Source organism: Pogonomyrmex barbatus, unplaced genomic scaffold (genome assembly GCF_055798465.1).
Source record: "Pogonomyrmex barbatus isolate J1 unplaced genomic scaffold, ASM5579846v1 scaffold11, whole genome shotgun sequence".
Classification (NCBI taxonomy): Eukaryota; Metazoa; Arthropoda; class Insecta; order Hymenoptera; family Formicidae; genus Pogonomyrmex; species Pogonomyrmex barbatus.
In genome coordinates this window covers 6,257,555-6,273,251 of record NW_028297107.1, presented here as the reverse complement: position 1 = coordinate 6,273,251, position 15,697 = coordinate 6,257,555, and the positions used below count along the sequence as shown (strand labels likewise).

The 15,697-nt window shown below is 42.7% G+C and overlaps 1 protein-coding gene across 2 annotated transcripts in view; it reads left to right on the top strand.

Annotated features, from left to right (window-relative positions):
* LOC105432025 (uncharacterized) overlaps nt 1-15,697 on the top strand; it is a 53,786-nt gene that overhangs the window by 20,561 nt on the left and 17,528 nt on the right. For both annotated transcript variants that reach the window (XM_011646606.3, XM_089070901.1), the window contains exons 3-5: nt 2,805-3,078; nt 14,742-14,909; nt 15,236-15,312. In XM_011646606.3, the coding sequence (XP_011644908.2) occupies nt 2,805-3,078; nt 14,742-14,909; nt 15,236-15,312 (519 nt within the window). The remainder of the gene's footprint in view (nt 1-2,804; nt 3,079-14,741; nt 14,910-15,235; nt 15,313-15,697) is intronic.

Below are 15,697 nucleotides of genomic sequence, written 5' to 3'. Positions count from 1 at the left end.
TTAGTTTTTGAAAACACACACATGTATATTCTCGAGAAATATATATTTGTACATTCCAACCGAATATCTTTACAATTACAGAAATAAGGAGGCGAACAAGGAAAAATGGAAGTTGTTCCAGTAGCAAGACTCCATTAATCACGGTATTCTTTAGTATAATCAAGACACATTGCCGACTCGATCCCCAGGCTTTTGGTGTCTTGATGCTCAAATATAATCTTGCTGGGATCTCCGATACTCATATTTCACGCTTCCTAGGTCGCAGAACTCATCAATTTAACGCCGATCATCGATTAATTAATTCTCACTTTAACGAAAGTTATCCTCCGTAGCTGTTCCACGTGTATGTAATTGTGATGAATTGGTATAAGACGGTATATGTCGATCAATTTCGATATTTGTCCGGCACCGCATTATCTTCGTGTATTATCTATTCGTGCGGCTCAGATTAATATCGTGCCGGTCAGTCGCCATATAAGAAAGGCGAGGACTCCGCAGATCTGGCTGGATACGAAAAACTTGTACGCAGGTGTTCGCCATGTGATTACGGCCAATAATATGTGTATTCCCGCGTAGATCAACAAGATCGTCAGACACAGGAAAAGACGCGATAGCGTTAATCTGTTCAGCCTCTCCATAATCGCGCATTTCATGTTGTTCAGAGTTCTCGGTGCCGGATATGTCGGTGTCTGCGCAGCTGGTTCCTCCGGACGGGATATTATTTTTACCGGAGTCGACGATTCGATTTTTCCCGCAAGTGGCGATTCTCTCTTGATCTTCTCGTTTTTCGGTCTCGATGGTTCTCCGACCTCCGATCTTCCCTGCGACAGGGTTTGTCGTACGACTGCGGGGACGTCGGTTTGTTTTGTTTGAGGAATTCTTGGAATTTTGATCAAAGCGAGCCCGGAGAAGGATGACGAGATTTTGGAGATTGATGTATCGTCCGTCGACGTCACGGAAGTGGCAGAAATATCTTTCTTTAATCTTAAAAGCGTTATTGGAGAAAATTCGTTCGGCAAGGATTCATCTTTTCTCGACGACGTCTCGACGACGCCAGTCATCCCCGGTTTCTGACGATGATGATGATGATGATGATGACGGTGGTGATGATGGTGATGATGAGCCTTTAGTGGATTGCACGGTCCTGGACATACCAATGGTCGATCTCGACAGGGATGTCGAGGTGGATCCATCATTCTCAATCTTCTCTATTGGCTCGATTAAGCTTGCGTCTGGCGCGGAACAGTTATATCGAAAACTATAATATCCACAGACTGTGCAATACTATTTAGAATTACACGTATGCAATAAGATATTCTTTTAAAATAAAGTTAAACAAAGAATCTTAAAACTCGAGTACAATGACAGAAGTAAAGAATGACAGGAATAAACAATGACAGGAATAAGCAATTAAACATAAGTAATTAGGAATAGAGAATTAAATTTCTACATATGGGAAACCATGGCACAGTCTACAATAAAGTAATTCCTTTATGTTGAAATTTAATTCTCAATTTGTAATTCTCCGTGTTTAATTTAATTCCTTATTCCTTTCATTGTCTGGGCTCTTACGTACACCGAGTATTCATCGTATCACGTTTCACACACACAGTTTGCAATTACGTAATAAATATTACAGAGTGAAAAATGGCACTGGATTGCGTTTTAGAGAAGCGTGTTTCTCTATCCCTTAGGTCTCGGCTGCACAAGCATTTTCAACGATAAACTAACTGGAACCCAGTTTGTCATTGTGAAAAAATCTAACTATTGACATATCTGCCATCATCAGATCGCAGAAAATGCTCGGCGCGTAAATCACAGGCGTGAGTTCAGTTTGCGTGCGGGGTCGCGACGAGGACATACATTGTGGGCCGGGTGAAGGCTCCTCTGTCGGGAACTCGGGGGGACGAAGGTCAGGCTTTAGTTTTCCCTCCTACACCAGCGGGAAATTCAGCATGTCTTTGCATCGTCGCGGGCGCGTGCGTCCCAAAGTGTCGAAAAGTCAACTGTGCGCGTCGATTCAAGGCTGAAATTCGGCTTTTGTGGCAAAACCTCGAAAGATCGAAACCGACATTTCCTTTGATCGAACTGTCTGCGGTCAACAGAAAATTCAGCGTGATTGAATGAACCGTAGCGGGAATGAATTGTAGCGTAGAAATATGAAGAGATATAATAATGGTGACGAGTATGACAAAAAGATTGGTGGTTTACTTGTTTATTGACGAAACTTTCATGGGTTGCACTACTTCAGAAAAAAATATATACAAATCATAAAATTTAAAAATCAGTTAAGTGCGGAAAGTTATACTGTACGCTTACGTTAAAATGTTTATACGCCGAGGAAAACTTGTTGCAGGCACTGTTCTATAATTAATAACTTCTACCGTTGCGAGACTGCAACGATCGTGAAAGCGGTCACGAAGTACAAAGGTTTTACCTTGATTTTGCTACGTCATTTTGCGACTACTAGGTTATATGCGCCAGATATCAATCCGTCACGATAAAAATCGAGACTCGCCTTTGTTTGTCACTTTGAAGTATGGAATTCACGCAATCACGTTCCGCAAATATATAATTACATAATTATGATTATATTTAGATTGTCTTTAACGATACAAGATTGTTCTGCGCATTTGAACTGCAATTAAATCTAATTAAAGATATGATATTCTCATTTCTATTTGTAAAATAGATAAATCATCAAATTATCAAGTTTTTAATTGTTCAGATAATTATCCTGATTTATCGCAATTGTTATTCGCTTATTATTATATTGCTCCTATTATATATGCTTTCTTTCGCAGACGGATGTTTCCGACGTGCCGGGTATCCTTCACTGGGCTCAAGTCGGAAGGCCGTTATGCAGTATTGATGGACATTGTGCCGGTCGACAACAAGAGATATCGATACGCTTATCATCGTAGTTGTTGGTTGGAAGCCGGCAAAGCGGATCCGCCAGCGCCAGCACGACTTTACACACACCCAGATTCACCCTTTACCGGTGAGCAACTAAAGAAACAGGTCGTCTCTTTCGAGAAGGTGAAGCTAACGAACAACGACATGGACAAGCACGGGCAGGTGAGAGGATTATCTAAATCTATCACTCGTAATCAACCACCGTACTTGATTACGGAGTGCAGTTCAATATATTCAAGCGATAATATTTTTCAAAAAACATATTTTTTAATTGTGAAAAAGTACTCAGATTTTTATATTCATTTCAATCATCAACATAGGATTTTTTTTTTTTTATATCTAAAGTCACGATGAATTGAAAAATTTTTTACTGCTATTTTTTAATGAGGTGTATCTTAACGGGCGATTTTTTTTAAAGATCTATCACGCGATGTAATCCGATATCGGGGGGGGGGGGGGGAGGGAGTCAATTTGACATTTAAACGGTTTAAACATTCACGCGTCGCCAACGAAGCGTGCAAGATCGATCTCCGCGTAATCTTCGTCCTGTGGGATAATTTCGCGCGGTCAGGATTTTCCTCCTCCTCTTCCTCCTCCGGCGGCCCGCGCCGGAGAAATTGTCGGCGATAAGGCGCTTCATGCATCCCGGCCATTACGCCGTTCTGTAATTTGCGCCTGCCTTTCAGCGGATGCGTAATTCCTGGGCCGCGGCGTATCTCCCCTTTATTTCGGAGTTTAGCGCACAATGGCCGCCGGACGCAAAATGTCGGAATCGTTGGACATGCTACCGCTATTACGTGGGGAAACCTTCTTCCCTCCGCATTTGAATCGCTCCTCGAGGATATATAATCCGCGAATATAATACCGCTGACGATTATGTACGGATTTTATAAATAAATTTCTGACTTTACGTACGTGAAATGAAAAGGGGGGGGCTTCTCCAGCTTAGAGGGACTTGGAGAAATTTTTGATTGCCTTTCTTTTTTGCGATTCTTTAAAATATTCAATTTTACATCTAGGACGCTCTAAATTAGAATGTTGTTAAAGTGAGAAGCTCGTTTGAATGGTCGCGAAAATGAACGCGAAGAACTGTAAACTCGATGGCCGAACAAGCGAACTTCGGATCGGTTTAACGTACGGCTAGCGCCAAGCGAGCATCGGAGATGTTCGCAATGTCGTTTTTCACGCCCTCATATCAATTCCTTCTTCTCGTTTTTCGCTCGCGTGATCGTTGACGAGTCCTCGAGTGGCCGCGCGCGCCGAAAATGGCCTCGTAAAACGAATGCGCCGGGACATCACCCCCATCAGGGTGGGAGCGTGGGCCTGTGTGGGTTATCATCGACGCGGGACGTTAATCGTGGGCGTTGATATTGCCTACAGAATGTAATATTCCATTCTCGCCGTTGTCGTCGTCGTCGCCATCGTCGCCGTCGGCTGGCCGATGACGAACCAATTTTTCCATCCGCGAGAACTTTATTTATTTAATACTTTTTAAATATGTCATAACCGGAAAGTGGTGATTCGAGTAGAAAAGTTTAGAGAATTTTTCTACTCGTAATCACTGGAGAGGCAAGACGGGCAAATCGTTTTACCTACATGTGTGAGTATTAAGCGAACGATAATTCCGTCGCGAGGTCGACGTCGCACGACTGTAATTTCGAGCATTTACGCGCAAAGTCACCGCGCCGATAAGCTGATATCGAGAAGAAAATTTGAGACCGCGCGAGCCGGCACGGTAATAAAACGCCATCTCCTTTCCCGATAAAGAGGTATCATAAGCGTGCGATAATGAAAAGTTGAACTTCATGGGAAAGAGGCGGAGTAACGGCGCTCGGCGGCAGAACTCAGAAATTACAACGGGAAATGATGTTAATTGAATGGTCTTAGACAACGAACAGTTTTAAATTAAATATTATATTGATCTATAAATATTTTGAGCACATAGAGAAAAAGAAAGAGAGAAAGAGAAGGCATTGCAGATTCTTTCATATCTAAGAAGTATTTACGTAAAAGGAAATGGGTCAGATATAATTTATACAATTTGTAAAAATATAATTAACGAATTATATAGACGTCTTAACTAATATAATATATTACGGCATCACGTTATTATTAGTAGAATTCCAACATGAAAAATTAATTCTTGTCAGCTGAATTAGAACTCGCGTTATACTGTGAATTATTTCAGTAGCAGAAAATATTATCAAATTTTTTCCAACATGTTTCATTTATATAATACATAGACTTCAATGAACACTTGTGTTATTAGAGACGATCGCATGTAATGAAATAATCGCTTTTAGCGAAAATTTGGGAGAGAATACGTTTTGTGATTTAATTCCCGGATGAATGATACGCGCTGATACGTACGTCAATTCTTCGTCGACGTGTTTTCCTGCTTATTAACGTGGGAACTCGAAACTGCGTAGAATAAATGCGCGAATTTACGGCGCGATTCCCGCCTTTACCGCGAGATTGGCGATAAACCGCGCGAAACTTAATATTCCGCTATCTCTCCCGTCCCGTTGTAAACGTTCGATAAAAGTTAATCCTCAGCCTGAAATATCTCTTTTATTCCTTAATTGGAAACACGCGTGTCCTGTACGGCAGGACATGGGCGAGAAACGATCCGGAGATTGCTAAATCCAAGACATATCGAGTTCCTTAAAAACAATGATGCTCACAATGTTCGTTACGGATAATCGTTAACTGCTGCTGAAATATTTTCATAAGAGATAATGTTACATATTCAATTTCTTATCCATGAGACCTGCCACGTTAAATGAAAATTTTTGTATAATTTATTGTAAATTTTTATCAATCCCAAAATACAATAATAACTTTGACAAATAATGATAACAATCGCCATCTTATTTTTAATTGTTCGCAATTCGATTTTTTATTAATATCTCAATAAAAAAAATTATTTTACTAGAAAGAAAATCAAGTTTTTCTCTTCTTTATATACATCTCACTCTGTTTATCACAAACTCACTTACCACTAAATACCGTGTTAGGGGGGTTAGAGTCCTCGAAAGAGCGCACCGTAGTCTTCTACCCCCGGGGTCCAGAAAATGTCACGAGTTTCTCGAAACCGTAAAAACCGGAACTCTATGGGGAGACCGACATCGTTCGCCTCGGGAGGGTGCAACGGGCCACCGGGCGACAAGAAGGGAGAAAAAGGGGGGGTCCGCGCTAGCTTGGGAGCATGCCCATAATGTTGCGGGTATTATAGGCGGTCCGTGGCCGGTGTCGTAGGTGGTGTATAGTAGGTAGTACGAAGACGGCGTTGCCTATAAGCTAATAAATTGAACGGATGTTTGCCCCGAGCTTTTGTCATGATGATCACGGGTAGCCCACGTCTGGCCCCGTCGAGCACCTTTTGAATCTCTCTCGAGACGGCTCGGCTGTTTCCAGCCTCGCCTCGGCGTGTTTCTCCCTCACAACGACCGGAGGACGCGTGTAAACGCGCGCGTGAATGCTTTTCGGAGCTTTATCCGCGAGAGGAGGATAAATCGTAGAAATGATAATCACGATGGGCGATTTCCTGTCTCTCCCGCTGTAAATATATCCCCCTTCTCTCTCCCTCGTCTTTTACTGCGATTTACTCGGATGACTCGGTAACCGTTGCGATCGCGGCACTCAAGCGGCGTAAAATTGCGAAAGAAGCGTCCCCTCCTCCCCCCCCCCCCCTGTTAATGTATTTAATGCCACGCGGGCTATTATTAACTTTGCGAGATCTAGCGAAAGATTGTGAGTTTACTGCTTTTGATGAATACCTGGAAACGCATAAAAGATCTCCAAACGATTTTCTATGTAACTCTCTATGGCGTGCTAAGGCATCTTGAAAATTATGCAAGAAGAAATTTAAATGTTTATAAGGAAAAGAAATCTTTTTTAAAAGAACGAGAATTTCTTTGTAAATCACCACTTCGAAGCATTTGTTTCGTTTAATACACTTTTCATCGAAGATACCCATAATCTTCATGTAACTGAATACAATTAGTCGCGTTCCATATATAAATCAACGTGACATTAGATAGCCGAGAGGAAGATTATTAACAGTTCTCGCCTGGATATTGCCATTTCAACCTAATGCTCTACACATGTATTATCTTTAATGGCGGTATCGCCGCCAGAGTATCGTAATGCTCGTCGCGATGTTCGCTCATTGATACCGCTCGTAAAAGTAGTCATAATACGCGTCAGTATATGAATTCTACGGGTCGTCTCCCCGCGTCGAGTGGGCGAATACGCAAATATAAACTGTCAATAAGCATAAAATAACAAGTAGGTCCGAGAGCGTTTCTCGGACGGTTAAGGAACCGAGTATAATTCTCAACGACCGACGCGCTTCCTCGAGAGGTTTGAGGTTCAATCGTTCTTGTAACAATCCTTTCAAAGACGTTTTGATTCCCCGTCACGGTCGATTTGCGTTAAACTGCGATCGGAAACAATTCGTAAGTGCAGTCGGCTTCGTAGGGGGAAAAAAGAAAAAAAAAAAAGAAAATGAAAATGAAAGGAAGAAAGAACGAAAAGGAAACGAAAGAGGATTGCTCTCGGGAGGGAGAAGGGGGGGGGGGGAAGATCAAGAGAAGATCGAGCCGAGCTTCGTGACTCGGGGGACTCGTACCCTTTCCCGGTTGTATCCGGCAATTGCCAAACACCCTGTACGCGCGCAGAGAAACACTGGCGAGGAAACGAAGAACAGACACACCGGTTGAAAGCGGTCGGTCGAGCCGGGCGAACCACGCAACGCGCCAGTCAACTCAACTCGACGACTCGAGTGGTAGGGAACATTCCTTCGCTACGGCCACTATTTCATCGTTTCGTATGACGCGATATTATAAGACCCCCGCCTGCGCGACTCGGCTACTACACGGTGGTCCAAAAGCGGTCATCCACCTGCGTTCGCGCGACCCGCGCGCGCGCGCGCGCGCGCGCGCGTCCTCTCCCTCGTCCCATTTTCCTCCATTGGCATTGCAATTCGCAATATCGACGAATAAGACACCTCACCTTTATTTCCGCACGATTGTCGTTATCTTTTTGCTTTACCAAAGTTACCGTTATTGTTACTTCATTAACGGCTCTCTCAAGTAGAATTTATCCGCGCAGCTGTCAGTTCGAAGCGTGTTTTACTTTACCGTGGAAATAGTAGTATTAATCCTTTACTTCCGATTTATTCGTCCCCGTTACACGAAGTACGGCGTGCGCCACCGTTACTCTCTGTATTTTATGAACAGAGAAAAAATAAGTAAAGATTGCATTCTCTCCTTTATATTTTTCTTCATGCAAAAACATGAATTCCAACAAGTATATTTTAAATTTTACTTCTTTACACAAATATTTTGATTAAAGGTAAACATGCTTCGATTTTTTATCAATAAAATAAAATTTGTCAATCAAGAATTTGAAAAAGCACGCAAGAGCGCACGAATGTGGGTGTGTGTGTGTGTGTCTTTGAGGCTTGTAGAAAACAACATCATCATTGTACAATAATACCAACGATTCCCGATTCATAATCGTACGCGTAAGACATTGGGAAGTTTTATCTCGCCACCGTCCCACTGTCCAATTTTGAAGAAACCGGTACTTCTTCGAGCGCGGAAAAGAAGTTACCGCGGGAGAGATGTAAAGTTAATCTCCTTGAAATATCGTGGACGAGAAGGATTTGCCGTAATTACCGGTTGCTCGGTAAACACGCGGATAAAGTGCAACGCGGTACAACGCTGATCGACAGATGGGAAAAAGTAACAGCGCAATTGTCCTACACTCGTTTCTCGAAACTCACGTTTGCTATCTCCCCGTTCCCGTCCCTTCCTCTCCTCTTTTTCTCTTTCTCTTTCCTTTTTTTTTATCGCTCCTTTTCGCAGTCTTGCCACGAGGAGAAAGTCATTTTCGAGCGACTGAATTTTTACGACCAAAGTGTATGAGCGGGCATTCAGTGTGTATTCAAATCCGCAGTACATAAATAACAGCTTATAAAATACGTACCAACGATGTGCCTATCCATATATTGTGGATAATTCAGATAGTTCTGTTGACGGCTGCGTGAAAGCTAATGTGGACAGGTCGATTTTGCAGTGATAAATCAACGAAACGGTAAATTACGAGTATAGAAAATTTAAGTTCCCAAGACTGGAAGAATTCGCGAAATTATGGAATTTTAAATCTGATTTTAAATCTCCAGTTATTTATGAAACTATATATTCAAAGATTAGAACTTGATTAGCAATATCCTATATACATTTATATTTAATTTTAGAGATGTATTAATGCGCTGGATGAATATATTAAATAATTTATAATATTCAATGCATTTAATAGTCTGTTTATGTCATAATAAATAAATTTATGTAGCCGATTATTGCATATATATATATATATATATATATATATATATATATATATATATGGAATGTAATATGAGTGAATATTAATTTATCCCAGATTTATATTCTATAATATAAAATTGTCAACATCCTTGAATAAAAAAGTCAATGCTATCGTAGCTCGTTAGCGATATCGTATATATAACAATATCATTCTGTTCTTTTTTTAGACATTTAATTTTATTCAATGTGATTATTACATGGTGATAGATCTAAAAATAACGAAAGAAAAAAATCGCATAGAATAAATGTAGCGATCCGTTTCTTACGCGCATGATTGATTCGAGGAAAAAACGTGAAACCGAACGTCGCCGAGAAATTATTCCAGCTCGAGAAAAGCGTTCTCACGATCTGGCGAGAAATAGCCCTCTCGCTTGAAGCGAAATATCATTTCATTTCCTCGGGAATGCCTATATGAGAATTGAAGTTGAAAAATTATGTAGAGGAAGAAAAAAAAATATGCGTAACATAGTGCGTGTCGCGCTACTCGAGTTTGTGTCCACGCGTTTGCGCGCACACACACACACACACACACACACACACACACACACACACACGTCGCGTATGGAAAGGACCAAACGGAGCAGAGCGAATTGTCGTTCTGACAGGTTGTCCCACATGCGGCAGAAAACGAATAGGAACACCCCGGGATTCCGCAACGCGATCGCCTCTCGCCATAAAGCTGCTACCTTCGGAAACGACTTCTCGGCGCCGTCCCGCTGGAAGCCAGTTTCCTCGCGGGATTGGAATTAAATTCGGATCTTCATTCGCGCCGGAAACATTATTCCAACGCCTCGCGGTGCAAATAACGATATTCACGATGATACACAGCCCTTCGTTCGGTTCGATTATATTTATCACGTTGCTCGTTCTCGTTCTCTTTCTTATCGTTGCTTATTCAATCGCGATCGGAAAGCTGGTAAGAATTCCTTCCATTAATTCCGAGATAAGAAATTTTATGCAACTAACTCCTTTCCCGAATTTCACGTTCCGAGCATATCTTTTTGTGCAATATTCTCTCTCTCTCTCTCTCTCTCTCTCTCTCTCTCTTTTTTTTTGATCTTGATGTCTAATTCAAATGAGAGGAGAATTGTTATCTTAATGCGTGACACAACGGGCAGGACAAAATCGTTGACGGAGGGCTCTGAAACGCGCGATAGGCCGACACAGCGAGCGCGATTTGCGAAATCGCGCGAATTTAACGCGCGTTATAATCAATGAAATGGCACCTCTCCGCGAGCGAAGCCTCGTTCAATTACGCCCCTGGGCCGTTTAATTAATACGGCTATAATTCGCGGCCTTTGCGTAATTATATACGCTCACATTGTGGGTACCTGCATGTAGATCCGGATAATCCACGGTCTACTCTGCGAGTCTGCTCTTGTCCGATGAAGAAGGACGGGGAGAGGGAGAGGAAACAGGGACGGAGAAGAAGAAGAGTGCGAGATCTCTCTGTGAGAAAGGAGGCAAAAGAAAACGCGAAAAATTTCCGCCGTCGACACAACCGTGCTCGCTTTCGCAAGCATTCCAGACGCACGTGTGTGCGTGTGTGTGTGCGTGCGTGCGTGCGTGCGTGCGTGTGTGTGTGTGTGTGTGTGTGTGTGTGTGTGTGTGTGTGTGTGTGTGTGTGTGTGTGTGTGTGTGTGTGGTGTGGTGTGTGCGCATACTTCAGACGTCGCGACGCGACGCGTTTGTTTTTCGCCTGGTTGCGGAGATCGTCGCGATAAGTTTTTTTGAAACTGGTTTAATGCTCGTGACAGCCGAAGCACGCGGGTTTGTTTCTGCCGAGGTACTCCCGGTAATGGCGACATGCACCACCACCGGCGAATCGCGTGTGTGACATTAATGCGAGGTTACCGAAGCGAGCACGCTCCATGATAGATTCCATCCGGCTGTATCCTAAACACGACTTCCTCCGCGATTCCGTCCGTCATTTATTCCGCTCGAAAATTTTTTCTGGTATCGCCAATTTGCATTATGACACTTTCTCGCGACAATCCGGATTGTAATCGAATACAGAATCGTAAGCGTAGCTTCGCGTTTGGTATCCCATTCGTTTCCAGCATTTTCAGAGTATCATCGATTATTAGAAACTTCGTGAGAATTTACATATTTTGTACATTTTATAAAAAAGCGTTTGAATTTTAAAAATATAGCCGTGATTCTTAGATTCTCTTCGCTTCTATTTGAATTCTCAAATCCTTAATTTATCAGACTTTTGAATCTTGTATTCTTGATTTTTATCGGATTTTGATATTTATAGTCCTTTAAATCATCGAATCCCCGTTGCGACTGATCTTCCTTTTTCACAACCGTTGATATATTTAAATTTTGACTTTTGCTACAAATCGCATAGCCACTATCTTCACATACGCACACACATACACAGTATCTTTATACAGTAATATATATCTAGAAGAAACACGTTCGTTAATTGAGACTCGGATTAATGATCGACCTGGCATTCCATAGTGATTGCTATCTACCGGGTGTAGGGAGAAAAATGCCAATAAATCGTCCGTGTAATGCCGCTATCAACATGTATTACGTGAATGACGCGATCTTTGATAAATCGCCACATGCAAATCACATCGGAGAGCGGATCATTTTCTCGGTAGCCTTTCGTGGTTAATTATTACAAATGGTCTCTAATCGATTGAATGAAAAAGGGAAAAAGGTATTTGCGTCGTATTACGGCACGCAAAGCGAGATTCTTTTTTTTTTCCGGAAAATGTTTTTATGCGAGAAATCTGACGACGGCGGCCAAAAGGGAAACCTCCTGGAACAACTGCATTTTTCTCTGATGGATTATTTTATATTGAAATTTAAGCTTATGGAGTCTCTATATAATTTGTTTTGTTTTAGAATTTATAGATTTACTTTTATTTTTTCAAAGTTTGTTATACTTTTAATTTTATTAAATCTTCACATTTTTTTACGATGTTTTTTACGATGTTACGTTTTACGGAAAAAGTTTTCTTTCGAGACGACAAATATTTCTGAATATATAATTATCGTTAAAACCAGGTGTTTTTCGCTGTGTAGGAAAATTGATTGTTATCGAGGGAAAGATACCTTTTCATTTAGCTATCAGCTGCCCATCCATAATAAATTATCCATCGTGTTCGATGCCGGCACAATGTATTTATGGTTATTTATGTATTTGTCTCGTGCGCGAATGATCATGGTGAGAACATGTCCCATCGACGAGGTGCGCTCTTACGATTGTAATCTACAATGTGTCGTAAACTCCTACGGACACAATTCGCTGGAATAAAACGCGTGCCCGCATCGAGCCGTCGTCTTCCCGCATCATGCGCGACGATGAATAAAATAAACATGCCGAAGGCGGAATTCACGCTCCACGAAGGCACTTTAATAAAAGTTCACAATCGGTCTGATTATGAATCGATGATAATCCAAAATTGTAAGAATATCCAATATCGCGTTCGTTTGTGGAATAAGAGACGACGAGAGATCGCTCGCTTGACAATAGCGATTTTCTCGAGCGCGGGCAAAAGATCCGTCCGCGTTGTTCACACGCGTCCCGTTTCCCGGCAGATCGAGATAATCGAGTTTTCCCGGTTTTAAATCGAGAAATCGAAAAGCCGCGCTCGTCGGAATTATCCGCTCGGACGTACGCGCGACAGGTTTATCGGATACGGCCGTGTCGCGGATATACGCATACCCATACGCGCGTTGCGCGTAATGCTGCGCATCGATCTACATATTACACGTGGGACCGTTGGCCCGCGTATGCGTGTATGCGTAAGCTGGGGACCGAAGCCGGTCGCGCGAACGGGACTTAAAAGTCAGGGCCGGCGAGAAGGGCCCGAAAATGCCCAAAGACTCTCCCGGGCAGCCACCTGCAGCCGTTAAGTCTCAACAGTTGCGGCACCGCGCAGCCGCCTCCATATTTCATATTAGCGATAATATATAAGTCCGTCGCTACCGTCGCACTCTCCCTTTCTCTCTCCAATTTTCTATCTCTTTCCTTCTCGCGCGCGCACGCCTCACGTTCGCCAGTCGCGTTCCATCCGCGAGAGGCTCTCGCCTCTCTTTCTAGGATCATTCCCGATCCGTATGCTAACGAGCCCGTCCGACCGGCTCGATTTTGATAATTAGCGGCTCATCGTTCATCGCCCGGAGGCCTATTGAATTCACATTTGTGTTTCCGAAAGTGTTTATATTACAAATGCGCACGCGATAATGTAATTTCTCTTTAATTTTGGGATTTCCCTCTGGAGGAATTTTGGGTATTCTCGTAGCTTGCAAGATACCACGTTTTATCCTCAACGTCTAATTATTCTCTCTTCTCTCTCTCTCTCTCTCTCTCTCTCTCTCTCTCTCTCTCTCTCTCTCTCTTAGGAGTTAATTTTAATGCGAACCATCCCCTAATCCCGATCACTCCGTATGTTTCATCGTGCAGATTGCCTCCTGAAAACGGCAAGGCGGAGGCAGACATGGGTCGCGATGCGCGCGCGGTTGCTCGCGCGTTACATGATACCGTCGCGGGGAATTTGTTTCGTCGCGCCACATTGTTCCGGACAGGAAATCGATACGGAACTTCGCCCCGGCCGTAGCGCCGCGCGCTATCTACGGTATCTACCTACGCGACAGAGCGTTTCTCCGCGAAAGTGGGATTCCCGCTTGAAACTTTAACCCACCTATCTGCGCGACTTCCAAGTGACAGCTCCGAGCTATTCGAGAAAAATTCCGCGCAACAACGAGATGCTCGAATCCGTTTTTATCAAAGTCTGAGCGAGTCTCGAAACTCGATTGCTCGATGTCGAGTAAAATTAAGAAATTCTGTTCAGGTTTTATTACATTATAAATAACAAGATGATTGCCCTCGCTTAATTACGAGTTGGAGTTTTGCGGTCGAAATTTAGCTCGAAACGAATTTTCGCTGAGCCGAGTGAATCGGCTTAAAATTCGACTATACGTCCACGTTGCTACGTCATTATATAAGTTTTCTCGGCTTCTGTATTTATTCTTTCTCTTTCTCTCATATCCATTAGGAAGATTACACCGTGGACCGCTGTGACCCATTTCTAGAGACGTAAAAGTCAGACGAATGAGATAGAGGCATCCTACTTTCCGCTGATAATCTACTCGCGATAACTGGAGCCGGCATCCCCCATTTCTCGAATGCGAAATATGTTAATTCGCAATTAAGTTCCGAGACACATACGCCAAATAATTACCTGGTAACTTACGATAATCGGCGACTTAAGGCGCGCGTTTATGCGAACCATCGTCGCTGATCGCGGCGATAATCGTATTTTATTGTTATTAGGGATATCGCGATGCGACCCGTACGCGCAATCCTGTTCACGGAATTCATTAAGAGGAGGCGCGAAATCAATTTTTCGCCTTTAATCCCGCTGAGAGGAGCGAATAATCGAACGGCAGATCTTCCTGTTATTGCAGATCGTGCTGAACTCGATGCACAGGTATCAGCCCAGGATACACTTGGTCCGCTGTCGACACACCAACGACAGCAGCTTGCTCATCACCGACCTCCAGAAGGAGGAGCACAAGACGTTTATCTTTCCGGAGGCCATTTTTACCGCCGTCACGGCGTATCAGAATCAGCTGGTAAGTCCAGACGTCCCGTCAAATAACAGTCGATTATACAATGTAGCGTTAAGTCTTGACAAGCGGACGATTCAAAGATACCGGTAGGTATTTGCACCGCGAAATTGAGGCCATGACTCTTGACATTGGGAAGAAGCTCTTGAGGCTTTGAATTTTTTTCATGACGTTTTCTAAAAAGGAAGGATCTTTAATTGGTCACGTTGAGCAGTATATTTTTTACAGTATATTTTTTTTTCATTATTTGTTACAATTTTATGTGATGATAAAGCATCGCGCTGTGTTTTGAAAAAAAAATGACAAATTTAATAAGATAACAATGCTTGCAGATAACGAGACTGAAGATTGATAGTAATCCGTTCGCCAAGGGATTTAGAGATTCTTCAAGACTCACCGACTTTGATCGGTAAGTTCAAAGACACGAAAATATTGTAATATTTTTCTTGGATATTCTGAATTGAAAATTGAAAATAGATAGTTGATATTTTCTGTTTAAGAAAATTGGCGACTTTTCGCGTCGTATCGGTAGCCGATCGAATAATAATTCAAAACTCGATTAAAATATGCCTCGGCTGGCTAACAGCTAATCTATCTGCGCCGTTCCGTCTCGCCTCGCCAGGAGTTTGAAACCGTCCGGTCCCGACAAACGCTTTTCTGCATAGCGGTGTAACGAGCAATCATAGCGTTCATTTATAACGGCCGGACGTTGATCGAGCGGCCGCTAAATTAAAACCTATATTTTCGAATGAAATATCTATAACTCCCGTGTCGGCACGGCGCCGACGTCCTAC